Source organism: Microcaecilia unicolor, chromosome 6, assembly GCF_901765095.1.
Source record: "Microcaecilia unicolor chromosome 6, aMicUni1.1, whole genome shotgun sequence".
Lineage (NCBI taxonomy): Eukaryota > Metazoa > Chordata > Amphibia > Gymnophiona > Siphonopidae > Microcaecilia > Microcaecilia unicolor.
Genome location: NC_044036.1, coordinates 332,060,865 through 332,079,377, shown reverse-complemented (window position 1 = coordinate 332,079,377; position 18,513 = coordinate 332,060,865). Strand labels below are relative to the sequence as shown.

At 46.2% G+C, this 18,513-nt stretch overlaps 1 protein-coding gene across 1 annotated transcript in view; it reads right to left on the bottom strand.

Annotated features, from left to right (window-relative positions):
- Nucleotides 1–1,205: 1,205 nt before the first annotated feature.
- CEP112 (centrosomal protein 112) overlaps nt 1,206–18,513 on the bottom strand; it is a 704,958-nt gene continuing 687,650 nt past the window's right edge. The window contains exons 27-28 of the mRNA XM_030208453.1: nt 6,086–6,150; nt 1,206–1,610 (exon numbers count right to left, since the gene is read on the bottom strand). Coding sequence (XP_030064313.1) covers nt 1,607–1,610; nt 6,086–6,150 — 69 coding nt within the window. The 3' untranslated portion in view covers nt 1,206–1,606. The remainder of the gene's footprint in view (nt 1,611–6,085; nt 6,151–18,513) is intronic.

Genomic DNA, 18,513 nt, shown 5'->3' with positions numbered 1-18,513 from the left:
AGCCACATTGAACCGAAACTTGTTTTTGGATAATTGTGGAACACAAGTATGAATAAATAAATAAATAAATAAATAAATACATTGTGGAGATCCTGAAAACCTGAGGTCTTATATTCCGCCAGAACCGATATACTCATATCACCCCTCTTCTCAGGTCACTTCACTGGCTTCCAATCCGATACCGCATTCAGTTCAAGCTTCTCCTTCTTACCTACAAATGTACTCAATCTGCTGCCCCCCACTACCTCTCTACCCTCATCTCCCCTTATGTTCCCACCCGAAACCTCCGTTCACAGGACAAATCCCTCCTCTCAGTACCCTTCTCCACCACTGCCAACTCCAGGCTCCGCCCATTCTGCCTCGCCTCACCCTATGCCTGGAAAAACCTTCCTGAGCCCTTACGTCAAGCCCCCTCCCTGCCCATCTTCAAGTCTCTGCTTAAAGCCCACCTCTTCAATGCTGCCTTCAGCACCTAACTCTTACCTTCAGGATATCCAGACTGCCCCAATCGAATTGACTACTCACTTGTCCTTTAGATTGTAAGCTCTTTGAGCAGGGCCTGTCCTTTTATGTTAAATTGTACAGCGCTGCAGAAATGTTAAGTAGTAGTAGTAGTAGTATGTCCTGAGGACTGGATTAAGGACCACTGATTTAGGGAGAGAAAACACAGAGGGGACATCAAATTTTGGGCTTTTCTTTAAACAAATAATGATCGTAAGTAAAGACTGGAAACAGTGGCGTACCAAGGGGGGGGGGGGGGGGCGGTCTGCCCCGGGTGCACGCCGCTGGGGGGGGTGCCGTGCGCCTGTTGGCTCTTCGTTTTCATGCTCCCTCTGCCCCGGAACAGGTTACTTCCTGTTCCGGGGCAGAGGGAGCATGGAAACGAAGAGCCGACAGGCGCGCGGCACCCCCCCCCCCCAACGGCGTGCACCCGGGGGAGGGGGTTCTTTCGCCGGGGGGTCGCGCTGCACCCTGGGGGGGGGGGTCGCGCTGTTCCGGGGGGGGGGCGCTGCACCCGGGGGGCGGGGCCCTGGTGTCAGCGCCCCTAGGAACGCCACTGACTGGAAAAGCACCTTTTGAAGACAGCGGCCCCTTATTAGTTTTATGATTCATGAGTTGAAAGATGAAAATATATGTTGGCACAAAAAAAAATCCCACACACACAAAAATTAAAATGTATAAAAATATTTTAATGTTGTGCAGGCATATGAATATGAACATGAAAGCAATGTAAAAAAAAAGTGCAAACACATTGTCGATAATATAATATAATATCACCAAACATGATTTTGAGTCCTTTGAAATTGGTTAAATTTAGACTCTAACAAAATAAACACTGGCTGAGGGACCTACGTCTCTCAATAAATAGATGGGTTGCACATACAGTGGGAGAGGTCAAATTGTAAATGTAAAGCAAAAGTAACAGAATACAAGAAAAACGCACACAAGGTAATCAAAACTGCCAGGAAATGAGAATGTGCCTTTTTTCAGTCTTAAGGCTTTTATTAACAGAAGCACCATTAGTCTCACAGTTTCATTCATAACGCAGAAGCTTCACACCTACTTTGCAAGGACGTCATTTTGTCAAATTCCAATGATCCAGAAGTCACCTGAAATTTAAAACACTGCATTCAACAACATTGCAACAGTGATAGGAAGGTCAGGAGTTCAAGGCAAACATGGAATCTGAGACAGCCTCGCTTTTCAATGTGTTATCATGGTGGCCTTCTGTGCGTCAGAGCTGCCAGTTCACAACTAGGACAGAGAAATAGTTACAGTGGAGCAGGGGCGTAGCCAGACTTCGGCGGGAGGGGGGTCCAGAGCTCGAGGTGAGGGGGCACATTTTAGCCCCCCCTGGGGCTGCCGACCTCCCCCCCCCCGCCACAGCCGCTGCCACCACCACCTTTGACGACCCCTGCCGACGACAATCTCTACCCCCGTCCCGCCGCCGACCCTCACGACCCCCCTCCCGCCGCCAACCCTCCCCCGCCAGCAAAGGTAGCCGATGGCGGGGGAGGGTTGGCGGCGGGAGAGGGGGGTCGAGAGGGTCGTCGGCAGGGGGGTCCAGGGCCAAATCTATGGGGGGCCCAGGCTCCTGTGGCCCCATGTAGCTATGCCCCTGCAGTGGAGTAGAAGATTGTAAGCTCCTTGAGCAGGGACTGTCCTTCTATGTTAAATTGTACAGCGCTGCGTAACCCTAGTAGCGCTTTAGAAATGTCAAGTAGTAGTAGTAAATGTTTGTTCCCTATGATATTAAACACATTTTTGTTGCTGAGGGCAGGTAAAACATTTATAGGTCAATATTCAAAAGAAAATATTCCAATATCTGTCACCATTAGCTGGATATTTAACTGCTACTCTCCTTACAGACCACCTTGGCACACTCTGGGTACTGCCAGGTTAATGCACGGGCAGAGTGGTAAGTTATTTGGACAACTTCCCGGATAAAGTTAGGGTAGAAAAATTGCTGCTCTATTTTTATCCGGATAATGGACTCAATATTGTCGTTATCTGGATAGCATTGGAATGGACTGAACTTCATGGCTGTAATCCGGATACTGGCGCTAAATGCGTGTGTTTTATTTAGCCGCCGTGGCTGGCATTTATAAACAAAACTAACTACAGAGGCTGAATATTGACCCGTTAGCATTCCATTTGGGGGGGGGGAGGGGGAATCTATAAATGGCACTCAAAAAGGGGCACCAGAAAAGATCGGCGCTAAGTGATATTCTATAAAGGGCTTGCGCTGTATAGGCGCCAGACTTACGCCTGCTGAAACCTGGTGAAAATCCCGGAATCCACGTTCCATAACACTGTGAGCAACGTTTTGGAACACCCCTGACCTGTTCATGCCCGACCTCCCTCTCATGGCCACACCCCCTTTTCGGTTGTGCGCCATGGGATTTAGATGCCCAGCATTACAGAATAGCACACAAATCCAAATTGGTGTCAATTAATGTCAACAAATTAGTTGTTGGCATCCAATTATGGCTCATTAATGTCTCATTAGCCGATTAAGTTGTGCGTGCATTCTCAGAAGCACGCCCAAACCTGGGCGCCATATATAGAGTCTGGGGGTTAGTGACTTGACCCCACAGAGTCAGAGGTCCATAGAGACCAGTTTGCTTACCCTGCCAGCTACCCTGAAGTCCATGTTGGGTGCATTGAATATTGTATATAAAGTGGAATTGCTTACCTGGAACGGGGGCTCTTTAGACAGAAGGAAGGATGGAGACACATGCATGAGTGACCTGATGGCTTCGGCCATCAGGATGAGGTCACTCATGCATGGGTCTCTGTTCTTCCTAATGTTGAGCCTCCGTTCCAGGTAAGCAATTCCACTTTATATACAATGGAAGGAAATAATCAATATCGAATGCTGTCAGGATAACATCACCTTTACAGACTGGGTGGCAGCACCGGTGGTTGGGAGGCGGGGCAAGTACTGGGCAGACGTCTACGGTCTATGCCCCGAAAATGGCAAGGATAAATCAAGGTCAGGTATACATATAAAGTAGCACATGTGAGTTTATCTTGTTGGGCAGACTGGATGGACCGTAGAGGTCTTTATCTGCCGTCATCTACTATGTTACTATCAGGCTTATTTTCGAAGGGATCGCCGGCGATCTTCCGACATAAAGCGGGAGATCGCCGGAGATCTCCTGATCCCGGCCAAATCGGTATTATCGAAAGCCGATTTTGGCCGGCTTCAACTGCTGTTTCATCGCGGCGCCGGCCAACCTTAAAGGGGGCTTGTTGGTAGGGTAGCGAAGGTGGGATGGGGGCGTGGGCATGAGATGGCCGGCTTCGCCTTATAATGGAAAAAAAGAGGCCGGCGCGAACGAGCATTTCACCGGCCGGACTTGGTCCATTTATTTTTAGTCTGAAAAAAGTGCCCCAACTGACCAGATGACCACCGGAGGGAAGCGGGGATGACCTCCCCTTACTCCCCCAGTGGTCACCAACCCCCTCCCACGCAAAAAAAAAAAAACTAAAACTTTTTGGCCAGCCTGCATGCCAGCCTCAAATGTCATACCCAGCTCCTTGACAGCAGTATGCAGGTCCCTGGAGCAGTGTTTAGTGGGTGTAGTGCACTTCAGGCAGGTGGACCCAGGCCCATCCCCCTCCTACCTGTTCCACTTGTGGTGGTTAATGTAGAGCCCTCCAAAACCCCCCAAAACCCACTGTACCCACATGTAGGTGCCCCCCTTCACCCCTTAGGGCTATGGTAATGGTGTAGAGTTGTGGCAAGTGGGTTTTGGGGGGATCAGCACACAAGGCAACGGTGCTATGCACCTGGAAGCTATTTTTGGGTTTTTAAAAAATTTTTGTAAGTGCCCCCTATGGTGCCTGGTTGGTGTCCTGGCATGTGAGGGGGGGCCAGTGCACTAGAAATGCTGGCTCCTCCCATGCCCAAATGCCTTACATTTCACCGGATTTGAGATGGCCGGCTCCGGTTTCCATTATGGCTGAAAACCGAAGCCGGCCATCTCATATAAACCCGTCGATCCGCTGTCGATCCTGTTGTAAACCCGGCGAGTGATTTGGCCGGCGTCAAGCGTATTTCGAAAATACGCTTGGCTCCGCCCCCTATGTTACATGTGTTTGCATTTCCTTGCTGTCTACAGAGAAGGTCCCATTTATGTGGCTGCATTCCCCGTGTCTGCCAACAGAGAAGTGAATGAGGGTGAGGACTGGGGTGAATGTAAGACTGACAGTGGACATGTTTCACTTGATAAGAAAAATGCTTTGTGACTCTCCAGGCTGATAATGACACCATTCTTCTAACTAATCTGACAGCAAAATTATTGAATGGTGTTTTCCCAACAACCCAATTACTGAAAACTAAGCTGAAATTCAGCAGTGAGGCAAGTGAGCAGAACTTAATCCAGACCCCCTGCTTGGCAGTGATCTTCACTGTCTTTGTGACCTGGCACTGCTTCCCATACTTTCCAGGAGAAATCTCATCTACTTAAATGAAACTGCTGAAAAGTTTCAGGATAGCATTTTTGTTCCTTTTTTTTTTTAAAAACTGGAAAGCTGCTGCTTCCAAAGCGCATGAGAAATATCACTTATCGGCATCACTTGCACCCTGAAGCTTCAAAGCCTGCTCCGGGGGAAAGGATAAGACAAAACCCATTGCTAAATCTGGAATTTTTTGATTGCTGTATTTGATGTTTGCCACAATTAATGATGACTATAAGGAAAACTCAGCCACCCACGTGCCGCCGTTCCTTTTTACCATATGGTCTTTATGAATCATTTATATCCAGGGCATGGAAGGCTTTTTTTTTTTTTGGTTTGTTTTTGTTTTGCACAATATTCCTAATACTGTAATTTATTTTGGACTGTGGGAATGTTTTGGAACAAAGATAAAGTTTGTAAAGATTTCTGACTTTGAAGTTCTGATCCGCAGTAGTAAATGCTTGCGTCATCATATGCCTTGAAAAACTAGTTACAGACACAAATTAGCAGCTGTGGTGAGGCCTGGACTTGTTCTGCACCTGCAAAGTCCCTCTTCTGGTTTGGAAAGGGCAATGAGTAAGTATTGCGGTTAGAAGACTTGGGCACATCTCAAGGATGCTGCATACTGGAAATACGCTGCTCTTCATATACGTGCCACTGGGTTGAAGTGTCTTAATTTAGGGGTCCTTTTACTAAGGTGCGCCGAAAAGTGGCCTGCGCTGGTGTAGACGCATGTACCGGATGCGCGCCGGTCCATTTTTCAGCGCATCTGCAAAAAAAGGCCTTTTTTTGGGGGGCTGAAAATGGACGTGCGGCAAAATCGACGCGCGTCCATTTTGGGGCCTGAGACCTTACCGCTGCCCGTTCACTCAGCGGTAAGGTCTCAAGCGTTAACCGGGCGGTTAATTGTCAGCGTGTGTACGATGCCAATTACCGCCCGGTTAGCGCCACATGCCGGAAAATGTAGTGGACGCATGTATAAAATGAAACGCGGTAGCCGGGCGGTAGTTCCGAATTGGAGCGCGTTGGGCTTAGTAAAAGGGCCCCTTAGGTTTTAAAACACCGGTGACTTGCAGGCACAGGTGTGACCCGGTACAGACTAATGGATGATGGACCTTACCTTCTGCTTTGGTAAGCATCGAGGTTTTCTTGAAGGGCAGCTGTTCTCTTCTGCAGAAAGGTCACCTGCAAAATAGACCCGGGCAGGTGACAGGTTACTGGACTGTGCTGTAAGATGTTCTGAAGACATTTCTCTGACTTCGCTCATCACTAGGAATTGGGTTCTTTGGGCTTGTGGTTAGAGCATAAAGCTATACAATTCAGAGTACCAGGGCGTAATGTGAACTCACGTTGTCTTATTTTCAGAGAGCACTGACAATGTCTGCACTACTACTATACATGCTAAATCAATACAAGGACAAGATGAATGATTAACACATGTAGACGTTGTACAATAAGGAATTCCTTGCTCCAAACAGCTTCCGACACTGCTATTTGACTTCCAATCAATGTAGGAGGTACTTGGAATGTTGTAAACATGATAGGATGGTCTATCAGGGAAGGGTGGTGAGTTCTTTGAAGTCTTAGGGAATGCCTCCCGGAAGAAATCAATCTTCAGGTGGGAACAGAAGGTTGAGACAATCACTTAATACCTAGAGCTCATGCTTTCTTTGGAGAAGACATATGTAATCTCTTCTCTCCTAACTCTATAAAGAATAATGAATAGCTTTCGTAGCTGACCCCACTCCCCAGGAGAAGGGAGTGTTATAGGAGGACCATGTTGTAAACCATCTATTTCCATCAGCTGTCAGCTTGGTTTAAAGCAGGCATTCTCAACCCAATCCAGGGGACACATCCAGCCGGTCCGGTCTTCGTTATATGCACCACGAAGCATGAGACAGATTTTTTTTTTTGTTACATTTGTACCCCGCGCTTTCCCACTCATGGCAGGCTCAATGCGGCTTACATGGGGCAATGGAGGGTTAAGTGACTTGCCCAGAGTCACAAGGAGCTGCCTGTGCCAGGAATTGAACTCAGTTCCCCAGGACCAAAGTTCACCACCCTAACCACTAGGCCACTCCTCCACTGTTGCTACTATTTGAGATTCTACATGGAATGTTGCTATTCCACTAGCAACATTCCATGTAGAAGTCGGCCCTTGCAGATCACCAATGTGGCCACGCAGGCTTCTGCTTCTGTGAGTCTGACGTCCTGACTCACAGAAACAGAAGCCTGCGCAGCCTTCTACATGGAATGTTGCTAGTGGAATAGCAACATTCCATGTAGAATCTCCAATAGTAGCAACGTTCCATGTAGAATCCTCAATAGTATCTACTTTATTTTGGTTACATTTGTACCCTGCGCTTTCCCACTCGTGGCAGGCTCAATGCGGCTTACATGGGGCAATGGAGGGTTAAGTGACTTGCCCAGAGTCACAAGGAGCTGCCTGTGCCTGAGGTGGGAATTGAACTCAGTTCCTCAGGACTAAAGGCCACTCCTCCACTGTTGCTACTATTTGAGATTCTACATGGAATGTTGCTATTCCACTTGCAGATCACCAATGTGGCCGCGCAGGCTTCTGCTTCTGTGAGTCTGACGTCCTGCACATACATGCAGGATGTCAGACTCACAGAAACAGAAGCCTGCGCAGCCTTCTACATGGAATGTTGCTAGTGGAATAGCAACATTCCATGTAGAATCTCCAATAGTAGCAACATTCCATGTAGAATCTCCAATAGTATCTATTTTATTTTTGTTACATTTGTACCCTGCGCTTTCCCACTCATGGCAGGCTCAATGCGGCTTACATGGGGCAATGGAGGGTTAAGTGACTTGCCCAGAGTCACAAGGAGCTGCCTGTGCCTGAATTGGGAAACGAACTCAGTTCCTCAGTTCCCCAGGACCAGAGTCCACCACCCTAACCACTAGGCCACTCCTCCACTCCACTACTATGTCCCTTGTAGGCAAATCTAACTTATGCAAACACATCCTGGGTACCCTGAAAACCTGACTGACTGGGTGTGTCTGGACTAATGGGTTGAGAACAACTAGTTTAAGTCACTGGCTTTTGTCTGAGCCACAACTTTAAAGCCACATTTGCTGAAATTTTGCAGTCACAGCCCTAGGGGAAATTAAAAGCTGTTAAACTATTCTGCTTTTTCAGGAAACAGATGAATACAGCTATCGGGAGTGCAGTTTAAACCAGTCAAGTAGGATTCTGATGACAAAAAGGTGATGGCTAAATGTATGTTGTGCTCTAGCACCATGGGGCCTATTTACAAAGGGTCCTTTTACTAAGGTGTGCCTAAAAAATGGCCTGCGCTGTTGTGGACGTGTGTATTGGACACGCGCATGGCCATTTTTCAGTGTGCCTGCAAAAAAGGCCTTTTTTGGGGAGGGGCTGAAAATGGATGTGTGGCAAAATGAAAATTGTCGCACGTCCATTTTGAGCCTGAGACCTACCGCTATCCATTGACTAAGTGGTAAGGTCTCACGCGGTAACCGTCAGTGTGTGTATAATGCCGATTACCGTCCGGTTAGCGTCGCGCACCAGAAAATAAAATATCTTTTCTGGCGTGCGTACTGGACGTGCGTAAAAAATGAAATTACCGCCCGGGCCACATGGTAGCTGGGCGGTAGTTCCAAATTGGCGAACGTTGGGCGCACGTGGGCACCTACGAGGCTTAGTAAAAGGTCCCCTAATTATGCTAGGGATTTCCAACTAGCAGGTGTTCCCAGCCCAAGTTCAAGTACATGGGGCCTGATTTTATATCAGGATGCTTTTCGCAGAAGTTCACAAAGGTGTATAGAAAGGCATTAGAGGTGCCGCTGGTCCGGATGCTCAAAAGTAAACGTGGGCGCTAGAGGCCTTTGGCGCCCAGTGGCGATCCTTGGTCATTCTCTATTGTTCACACCTGCTCTAAAGTTGGTGTACATGTGTGCAATGCTTTCTATGCACATGCCTTCATATATACAACATAATTCAATCTTCGTTCCACTCAAGCTACAACCCAGGGATATCAATATATAAGGGACTAGATTCAGTAAATGCTGCCCAAATTTGGGCACTGAAAAGATGCACACTGAGCACATAGACAAGGGGGAAGCCACTGCTTGCCCTGGGATTGGTAGAATGGAATCTTTGGGATTCTGGAATCTTGCTGCTCTTTGGGATTCTGTCAGGTACTTGTGACCTGGATACTGAGCTAGATGGGCCATTGGTCTGACCCAGTATGGCTATTCTTATGTTCTTATTCTATATGGGTCAGAGGTATGAATGGGGACATCAAAGCATATCATTGATATTCTAACAGGATGGGTGTGGATAGGTGAGGGGTGGGGTGATCAACAGAGACATACAGACATCCTCCCACCCTGTCAGACTGTCATAGTCCCATCCTCCCACCCTGTCAGACTGTCATAGTAATGCTTGAATGTTTTCACTTATATATTAAGTAGAGGAGTGTGGTAGCCGTGTTAGTCCACTCTTAAGGTTATCAATAGAAATCAAACAAAATAAAACATGGAAAAGAAAATAAGATGATACCTTTTTTATTGGACATAACTTAATACATTTCTTGATTAGCTTTCGAAGGTTGCCCTTCTTCGTCAGATCGGAAATAAGCAAATATGCTAGCTGACAGTGTATATAAGTGAAAACATTCAAGCATTACTATGACAGTCTGACAGGGTGGGAGGATGGGGGTGGGTAGGAGGTATGCATGGGGACATCAAAGCATATCATTGATATTCTAACAGGATGGGTGTGGATAGGTGAGGGGAGGGTGATCAACAGAGAAATACAGCTTTATGGTTTATAATGGGCTAGGAACCCCAGATCCTTGTTAAGTCCTTTCTGTTATAAATCAGTTACTTAGCTCCTTATCTATCAACAGCCATTCTCGCTGATATGGTTCAAAGAAAATATAGTTGGCATCAGGAAAAGTAATAATATACATTTTGAACGACATTTTAGGAAAAAAGTGCCACCCAGAGCCCGCACTCTACTTTTTAATTGTAAAAACTGTCTATGCCAAATTTGAGTAGCCCTAGCTACATCAGGATATATTTGAATTTTTGCTCCACAAAGTAATCTTCCTTCTTAAAGTAAGTTTTCAAAACTGAAACTTTATTCAGCTCTGAAGAAAAAAAAAAAACCAACAGCAAAGTAGAGCGCTCAGTAAAATTGTCCTGAGTAGTTTCCAAAAAAGCAGTTAAATCTGAAATTTAATTCTCCATAACAGTCAACACCTCTGACCACCCCCCCCCCAGTCTGACTCACTTTCAGAACCTTCCTAGACAAATAATAGTATTTAGAAATAACAGCAGTATCAGAATTTGCCAACATAAGAATTTCTTTGAAATATTTCCTCAATAGAATCTCAAAACAGAGCAAGGAACATACAGGAAAATTAAGAAATCTCAAATTAGGAGATCTAGATTGATTTTCTAACATTTCCACCTGCCTATGCAATAAAAAACTCTCTCTAATTCCCAATGTTCCAACTTGCTGAAGAGCAGAAACTTGAGATTCAAGTTTTTTAATAGATCCATCCAATTGCTGAGTTTTCTGTTCAAGTGTTTCCAACCTAGGAACACCTGTACCAAAGCCTCAGTCCATTTTACAACTCTCCAAACATCTACAAGAGAAATTTGAGAAGTCTCTACTTCACTAATAATGACTTCTTCAGGAAATAAAACAGAATTCAATTGTCCATCTGATGGAACTGGAGAGAGTATAGACGGCCGTTGCCCTTTGGGGAGCTAAACCTGTATGGGACAAACCCCCCTGAGAGGATAGACATGGAGGGTATAGGTAGGTCATGGGTATGCCTCTCCCCTGAACTCAACGAAGCTCTGGAGTCCAACCCCAAAGGAAGAGAGGGAGGAGAATCTTTACTTATCAACATCGTGTTTTTCAATCGGCCTCACTGTTACTGGCATACTTGCTTGAGGAGTCTTAGATTTAACCTTGCGTTTCCCCATCAAGAAAATCAACAATCAAAACAAAATGTCCAGCTCAAAAGAAGAGGGAAGATACAATTTCAAACATGGTCCTGTAGCTCACTGGGCTCGATGGACCTTTGGTCTTTCCCAGTATGGCAATACTTATGTACTTACTAGTAAAAAAGGCCCGTTTCCGAAACCAATGAAACGGGCGCTAGCATGTGGTTTTTTTTGTGTGTGTGTGTATGTGTCACAGAGTTATTTTGTGTGTGTGTGAGTGTGCGGTATGTGTGCAGGTTGTTGATGTGTGTCTTTTTTTTGTTTTGTTTTGTTTTTTGCTTGGGGGTTGGGGGATGTGGGTGACGGCTTGCCTGAGGATGGGGATGGTTGTTTTAAGTTGGCGGAAGGGAGAAGAGCACAGTCTCTGGCCGTCGGGGGGTGATCCGGTATGTTTGGTCCATTTCAGGCCGGCTGCAGGGGAATGCTGGAACATTTATGCGCTGCAGGAATCCGCGCCGTCTTTTTCCGGGTGCTCGGGGAATCCCCGAGGTGGGAGACTGCTTGCCTGAGGCTGGGGATGGTGGGGCACGTCCTTGGCCGCTTCGGCAAAAGGGGAAGAGGAAGGGGGTGGGGAGTTACCTGCAGCCGCCTGAGAAACCATGTATTCTTTGTTTGTTTTGTATTATTAGTTTGCATTTCTGTTGAAGAAAGAGTCGATGCCTTTCGAATGATGGAGGTGGTGCGTTGGTATGCGGTTGTTTCGTTAGTTTGGCAGTCAGTCTCCAGCGATTCCTAGGCAGGGAAGGAGTACTCCTCCCCCTTCCTTGGTTGCTGGTTGCTGCTGGCTGGGTCGCGGGTAATCCTTCCAGCTGGGCCGCAGCTTGTCCTGTTCGCCCATGTCCCAGATGGTGACGGGCACGTTGTTTTCCGGCTCCTCTGACTCCATGTCAAGCGATCCCAAATATAGTCTGTGCTATAGGCCCTCTGGCACTCTTCAGTACTGGCATTAGGCATTTAAAAATTTTCCCCCCCTCCCCCGGTCTATTTTTGCACATACCCACAGCAGGACTATTCTTCTCTCGTTCCAGCGGTGGTTCTGTGCTCTCTGTGCTGCACAGATAATGAGCCATTATGCTGGGGAATGCTCCTCCCTTATTGTCACGTAGTTTCCTCTGATTGGTCCGTCTTATGTTGCCTAGTGTTGCCTGGGAACGGTGTTGTGATGGTCCTTTGTGTTTCAGAATGTTGAGGGTGTTTTTTCTGATTGGTCCGTCATGCGAGGGCGGGGCAGAGAGACATGGTCAGTGTTGTGGCTTCACCACCATGAATCCATGAACCCTTCAGTGAGTGACTGAGTGACTTCAGAACGTTGTCTTCAGAATGTTGAGGGTGAGTTTTATTATAGTAGATGGTTTGCTGGTGGAGCCATGAGTTACTCATTTGGCAGCAATATTTAGCTTGCTAACTGGGTGACCATCCGGATAAAGTTGGGAGAGAAAAAGGCTGTCACAAGTTTAGCCAAGTAGCAGTCTGAATATCACTGGTACCCGGAAAAATGCTGTATTATATCCCGATATTCAACATGGGTGTCCAGGCATGGCTTGCTGCTCAATGCCAGGGCACAGGAGTCAGCTCTGTGGATGCTTGAGCATGCCATATGTTGAACAAACTCTTTGACTGTGTCCAGGGACAGGTAAATTCCATCGGGTTTAGCATCCTCAATCATTTAGAAAAGTTGGCTCCCAGGGTATTAACAGTTCGTGGCAGCCAATGTTTAAAAAAAACATATGGACCACTACAAACTGAATATTGATCCATCCACTTATACACAGTCCTAAACAGATTACAAAAAAAAGCACAGGAAATATTAAAAACAGACAAATTATAAAGAACGCATGGATTTCACAGCTACAGAGTGCCAAAGGGAAGGTCTGCTTCAGAGACGTGTCTTTACCTTTCTCCTAATGGATAAAATATCTTTTTAAAGGGAGAGAATTCCGTAAAACAAGCCCAGGTACAGAAAAGAACCCAACCTGACAGTCCATTTAATGTATCAACTAAATAAACCATGGCCGAAAGAGCCCAAAACATTGCTACTGCTAATCAAAGAAACGGCTGGCAATGACCTTTCTAAAACTGGTTTATGCCTTGGATTTATAGAAGTCTGCGGACTGACAGGTCGACAGTTTTGATTGCTACAGACAAGAAAATCCCATCCTCTCACAGGTTTCTCTATTCCAACCTGCCCCCCACCCCCCCCCAACACACACCCGAGTGATTCCTCTTCTCTTACACCACTGCCTGAAACAATTAATAATTCTGACAAGTGTGAGGATTTCTCTGACCTTTCCAACCGATGTTCTCGCACAGGAATTTCAGCTATTTTACCGCAGTGACATAACACCTGTGTTTCAAAACCAGAGCCCCGTTCCATGAGGAAGCCTGGGCTGCCATTGCACGCTGCCTGCCAATTACACAAGAAGGTACAGCCAGCAGGTGTCTGGCTCTGGACTGAGTCCCAGGTTTTCGGGCTGCAGCTAACGGAAGGTAGGCTTTGCACATCTGGTTTTTTTTCTTTTCTTTTCTTCCAATTCAAGTGAGGGTGCTGGATTCTACTCTTGACCTTCGTGGAATGCTTTCTTCCTAAACTGATTGGTAAATCACTCTCCCAAAACACCTCTGCACCCTAACTTGAAATTAAATCTCACTGATAACCTTTTAATTCTTCTTCTGCCTACACTGGCCACGATTCCCCAAATAGAATCCCTGTGGACAGCAGTTTTTGACAGGGAGAGAGAAATGCTATCTAGCCATTACAATCTTGGACCACAGCAAGGAGCCTTCTGTAATACTAAATGTTCAATTCTCATGTATCTCTACTATTCATGATGTATTGTAAGCCACATTGAGCCTGCAAAGAGGTGGGAAAATGTGGGATACAAATGCAACAAATAAAAATAAATAAATAAATAATTCAGTCTTAAAGAATCAAAGTGGTAATGTAACCATGTTGCATTATAAGGAAAATAATGGAAATATATTGAGCTTCAAATCTTTAGAAGGGCAACAAGGAAAAAATAAAAGAAAATGGTACAAGTTAGATTCTTAAATCATCATCCTCTTTTGACCTTACCTAATATCATTTCTTGGTGTCCCTAAATTTTCTCTTAATGTACAGTATTGTATTTCTTAGACTGTTACTCTTTAGAATAGACTTCACCTTTTATACATTCATTAGTGTGAGATTCAGATAAGGATCAATAAAGCAATGTAGAAAGAACTGTCAAACATTTTAAGCATTAAAATCAATCTACAAAACATCAGGACTAAATGAGTAGCTCCATGCAGAACGAATGGAGCCTACTTTCCAGAACTTTTCCAGAACAGATACTTGAACGTGCTGTTCACCGCTGTTGCCTTGACTTTCTTTCATCTCAAGCTATTCTTAATCCACTTCAATCCGGTTTTCGCCCCCTTCATTCAACTGAAACAGCGCTTGCTAAAGTCTCCAATGATCTGTTCTTGGCCAGATCCAAAGGGCTCTACTCTATCCTCATCCTTCTCGATCTATCTGCTGCTTTTGACACTGTTGATCACAGCCTACTCCTTGATACGCTGTCCTCACTTGGATTTCAGGGCTCTGTTCTTTCCTAGTTTTCTTCTTATCTCTCCCAGCGTACCTTTAGTGTATACTCTAGTGGATCCTCCTCTACTTCTATCCCACTGTCAGTTGGTGTACCTCAGGGGTCTGTCCTGGGACCTCTTCTCTTCTCCATCTATACTTCTTCCCTTGGTACTCTGATCTCATCCCAAGGTTTTCAGTATCATCTTTACGCTGATGACTCCCAGATCTACCTCTCCACACCAGAAATCTCAGCCGAAATACAGGCCAAAGTATCAGCCTGCCTGTCAGACATTGCCGCCTGGATGTCTCACCACCATCTGAAACTAAACATGACCAAGACTGAGCTTCTTATCTTTCCCCCTAAACCAACCTCTCCTCCTCCCCCATTCTCTATTTCTGTGGATAACACTCTCAGCCTTCCTGTCTCCTCAGCTCCTAACCTTGGGGTCATCTTCGACTCCTCCCTCTCCTTCTCTGCACATATTCAACAGACTGCTAAAACCTGTTGTTTCTTTCTCTATAATATCAGCAAAATTTGCCCTTTCCTTTCTGAGCACACTACCAGAACCCTCATCCACGCTCTTATCACCTCTCGCTTAGACTATTGCAACTTGCTTCTCACAGGTCTCCCACTTAGCCATCTCTCTCCTCTTCAATCTGTTCAAAATTCTGCTGCACGACTAATATTCCACCAGGATCATTATGCTCATATTAGCCCTCTCCTCAAGTCACTTCACTGGCTTCCTATCCTTTTCCGCATACAGTTCAAACTCCTCTTATTGACCGATAAGTGCATTCACTCTGCAGCTCCTCAGTACCTCTCCACTCTCATCTCTCCCTACATGCCTCCCCGGGAACTCCGTTCACTGGGTAAATCTCTCTTAACTGCACCCTTCTCCTCCCCCCCTAACTCCAGACTCCGTTCCTTTTATCTTGCTGCACCATATGCCTGGAATAGACTTCCTGAGCGGGTACGTCAAGCTCCATCTCTGGCCGTCTTCAAATCTAAGCTAAAAGCCCACCTTTTGTTGCTGCTTTTAACTCCTAACCCTTATTCACTTGTTCAGAACCCTTATTTTATCATCCTCACCTTAATATTCCCTTATCTCTTGTTTGTCCTGTTTGTCTGTCCTAATTAGATTGTAAGCTCTGTCGAGCAGGGACTGTCTCTTCATGTTCAAGTGTACAGCGCTGCGTACGTCTAGTAGCGCTATAGAAATGATAAGTAGTAGTAGTAGTATCACCAAAGCTGTCGCCCCAGTTACAGCTTCTGCCTTTGTGCAGGCAGAAAATGTGATCTCAGGAGAGGGGCTGGTTCCATGTGCAAGATGTCTTCAGCTTGACTACCTCATGAAAGAAGTGAAAGAACTGAGAGAGGAAGTGGCAAGGTTGAGAAGCATCTGTGAAAATGAGAACTACATCAATGAAATGCATCATGAAGCATTAAAGATTTCCAGCAGTGGGAAAGCTGTGCTGAAAGAGGACAACTGGACTCAGATCACGAGACCCTGAAGGATCAATTCCATGACCCCATCTACCCTCAAACTGAAGAAGTGATATGCTGCACTGGAAGTGGAGGAGGTGAGAGCAGCCCAGAGAGAGGAGGAATCGGAGCTCGAAATCCTCAAAGTTGCTGGATCAGTGACCACTAAGAGGAGAAAAGTAGTGGCGGTTGGTGATTCTCTTCTGAGGGGTACAGAGGCATCCATTTGCAGACCAAACATGATGTCCTGGGAGGTGTGCTGTCTGCCAAAATTCAAGATGTTACAGAGAGCTTGTTGAGACTCATCAAGCCTAATGACTATTATCCAATGCTACTCATCCATGTTGGCACAAATGATACTGTCAGGTATCCCTCCGAACATATCAAAAGTGACTTCATGGCTCTGGGACAGAGGGTGAAACAGACAGGTGCACAGGTGGTGTTCTCGCCCATCCTGCCTGTTGAGGATAAAGGTCAAAGCAGAGAAGCTCGCATCCCGGAGATAAATATGCGGCTGCGCAGATGGTGTCATCAAGAACATTTCGTCTTCCTGGATCATGAGATCCTTTTCCAAGGGCTGCTGAGCAGAGATGGTGTCCAACTGCTTGCCCTGGGATTTGTAGCATGGAATGTTGCCATGATTTGGGTTTCTGCCAGGTACTTTTGACCTGGCTTGGCCACTGTTGGAAGTAGGATACTGGGCTAGATGGACCATTGGTCTGACCCAATATGGCTACTCGTGTGTTCTTATGTTCTTATCAAAGAAGAGAAGAAGTGTCTTCAGCAGCAGACTGGCTAACCTACTGAAGAGGGTTTTAAACTAGAATCCTTGGGACAGGGTGATCAAAGGTAAGTGAAGCATTAAATACCTCTACACAAATGGGGAAAAGGGGCAATGTCTGGAAAGCAGTAAGGTTTTAGATCTCGAGGCTGTGATGGAAGAGGCTGATTTGGATTTAGTAGCGATCACAGAGACATGGTTCACAAAGAGACCATGACTGGGATATTGTTATCAGTGGCGTACCAAGGGGGGGGGGGGGGGGCGGTGGGGGCGGTCCGCCCCGGGTGCACGCCACTGGGGGGTGCCGCGCACCGGTCAGCTTCGTTCGTTTCCATGCTCCCTCTGCCCTGGAACAGGTCTCCTTCACAGGCAGAAAAAATGGACAGAGATTTAATTGAAGAGTTTCAAAAATATAGTGGTGAAATGGGAAGTACTATTATTAGGTGATCTTAATATGCCAGATGTTGATTGGGGTATCCCTATTGTGGGGTCTTTAGAAGCAGGGAGATCCTGGATTCTCTACAGGGGGAACGATTCCAGCAGTTACATAAGTACATACAGTGGGGGAAATAAGTATTTGATCCCTTGCTGATTTTGTAAGTTTGCCCACTGACAAAGACATGAGCAGCCCATAATTGAAGGGTAGGTTATTGGTAACAGTGAGAGATAGCACATCACAAATTAAATCCGGAAAATCACATTGTGGAAAGTATATGAATTTATTTGCATTCTGCAGAGGGAAATAAGTATTTGATCCCTCTGGCAAACAAGACCTAATACTTGGTGGCAAAACCCTTGTTGGCAAGCACAGCGGTCAGACGTCTTCTGTAGTTGATGATGAGGTTTGCACACATGTCAGGAGGAATTTTGGTCCACTCCTCTTTGCAGATCAGCTCTAAATCATTAAGAGTTCTGGGCTGTCGCTTGGCAACTCGCAGCTTCAGCTCCCTCCATAAGTTTTCAATGGGATTAAGGTCTGGTGACTGGCTAGGCCACTCCATGACCCTAATGTGCTTCTTCCTGAGCCACTCCTTTGTTGCCTTGGCTGTATGTTTTGGGTCATTGTCGTGCTGGAAGACCCAGCCACGACCCATTTTTAAGGCCCTGGCGGAGGGAAGGAGGTTGTCACTCAGAATTGTACGGTACATGGCCCCATCCATTCTCCCATTGATGCGGTGAAGTAGTCCTGTGCCTTTAGCAGAGAAACACCCCCAAATCATAACATTTCCACCTCCATGCTTGACAGTGGGGACGGTGTTCTTTGGGTCATAGGCAGCATTTCTCTTCCTCCAAACACGGCGAGTTGAGTTCATGCCAAAGAGCTCAATTTTTGTCTCATCTGACCACAGCACCTTCTCCCAATCACTCTCGGCATCATCCAGGTGTTCACTGGCAAACTTCAGACGGGCCGTCACATGTGCCTTCCGGAGCAGGGGGACCTTGCGGGCACTGCAGGATTGCAATCCGTTATGTCGTAATGTGTTACCAATGGTTTTCGTGGTGACAGTGGTCCCAGCTGCCTTGAGATCATTGACAAGTTCCCCCCTTGTAGTTGTAGGCTGATTTCTAACCTTCCTCATGATCAAGGATACCCCACGAGGTGAGATTTTGCGTGGAGCCCCAGATCTTTGTCGATTGACAGTCATTTTGTACTTCTTCCATTTTCTTACTATGGCACCAACAGTTGTCTCCTTCTCGCCCAGCATCTTACTG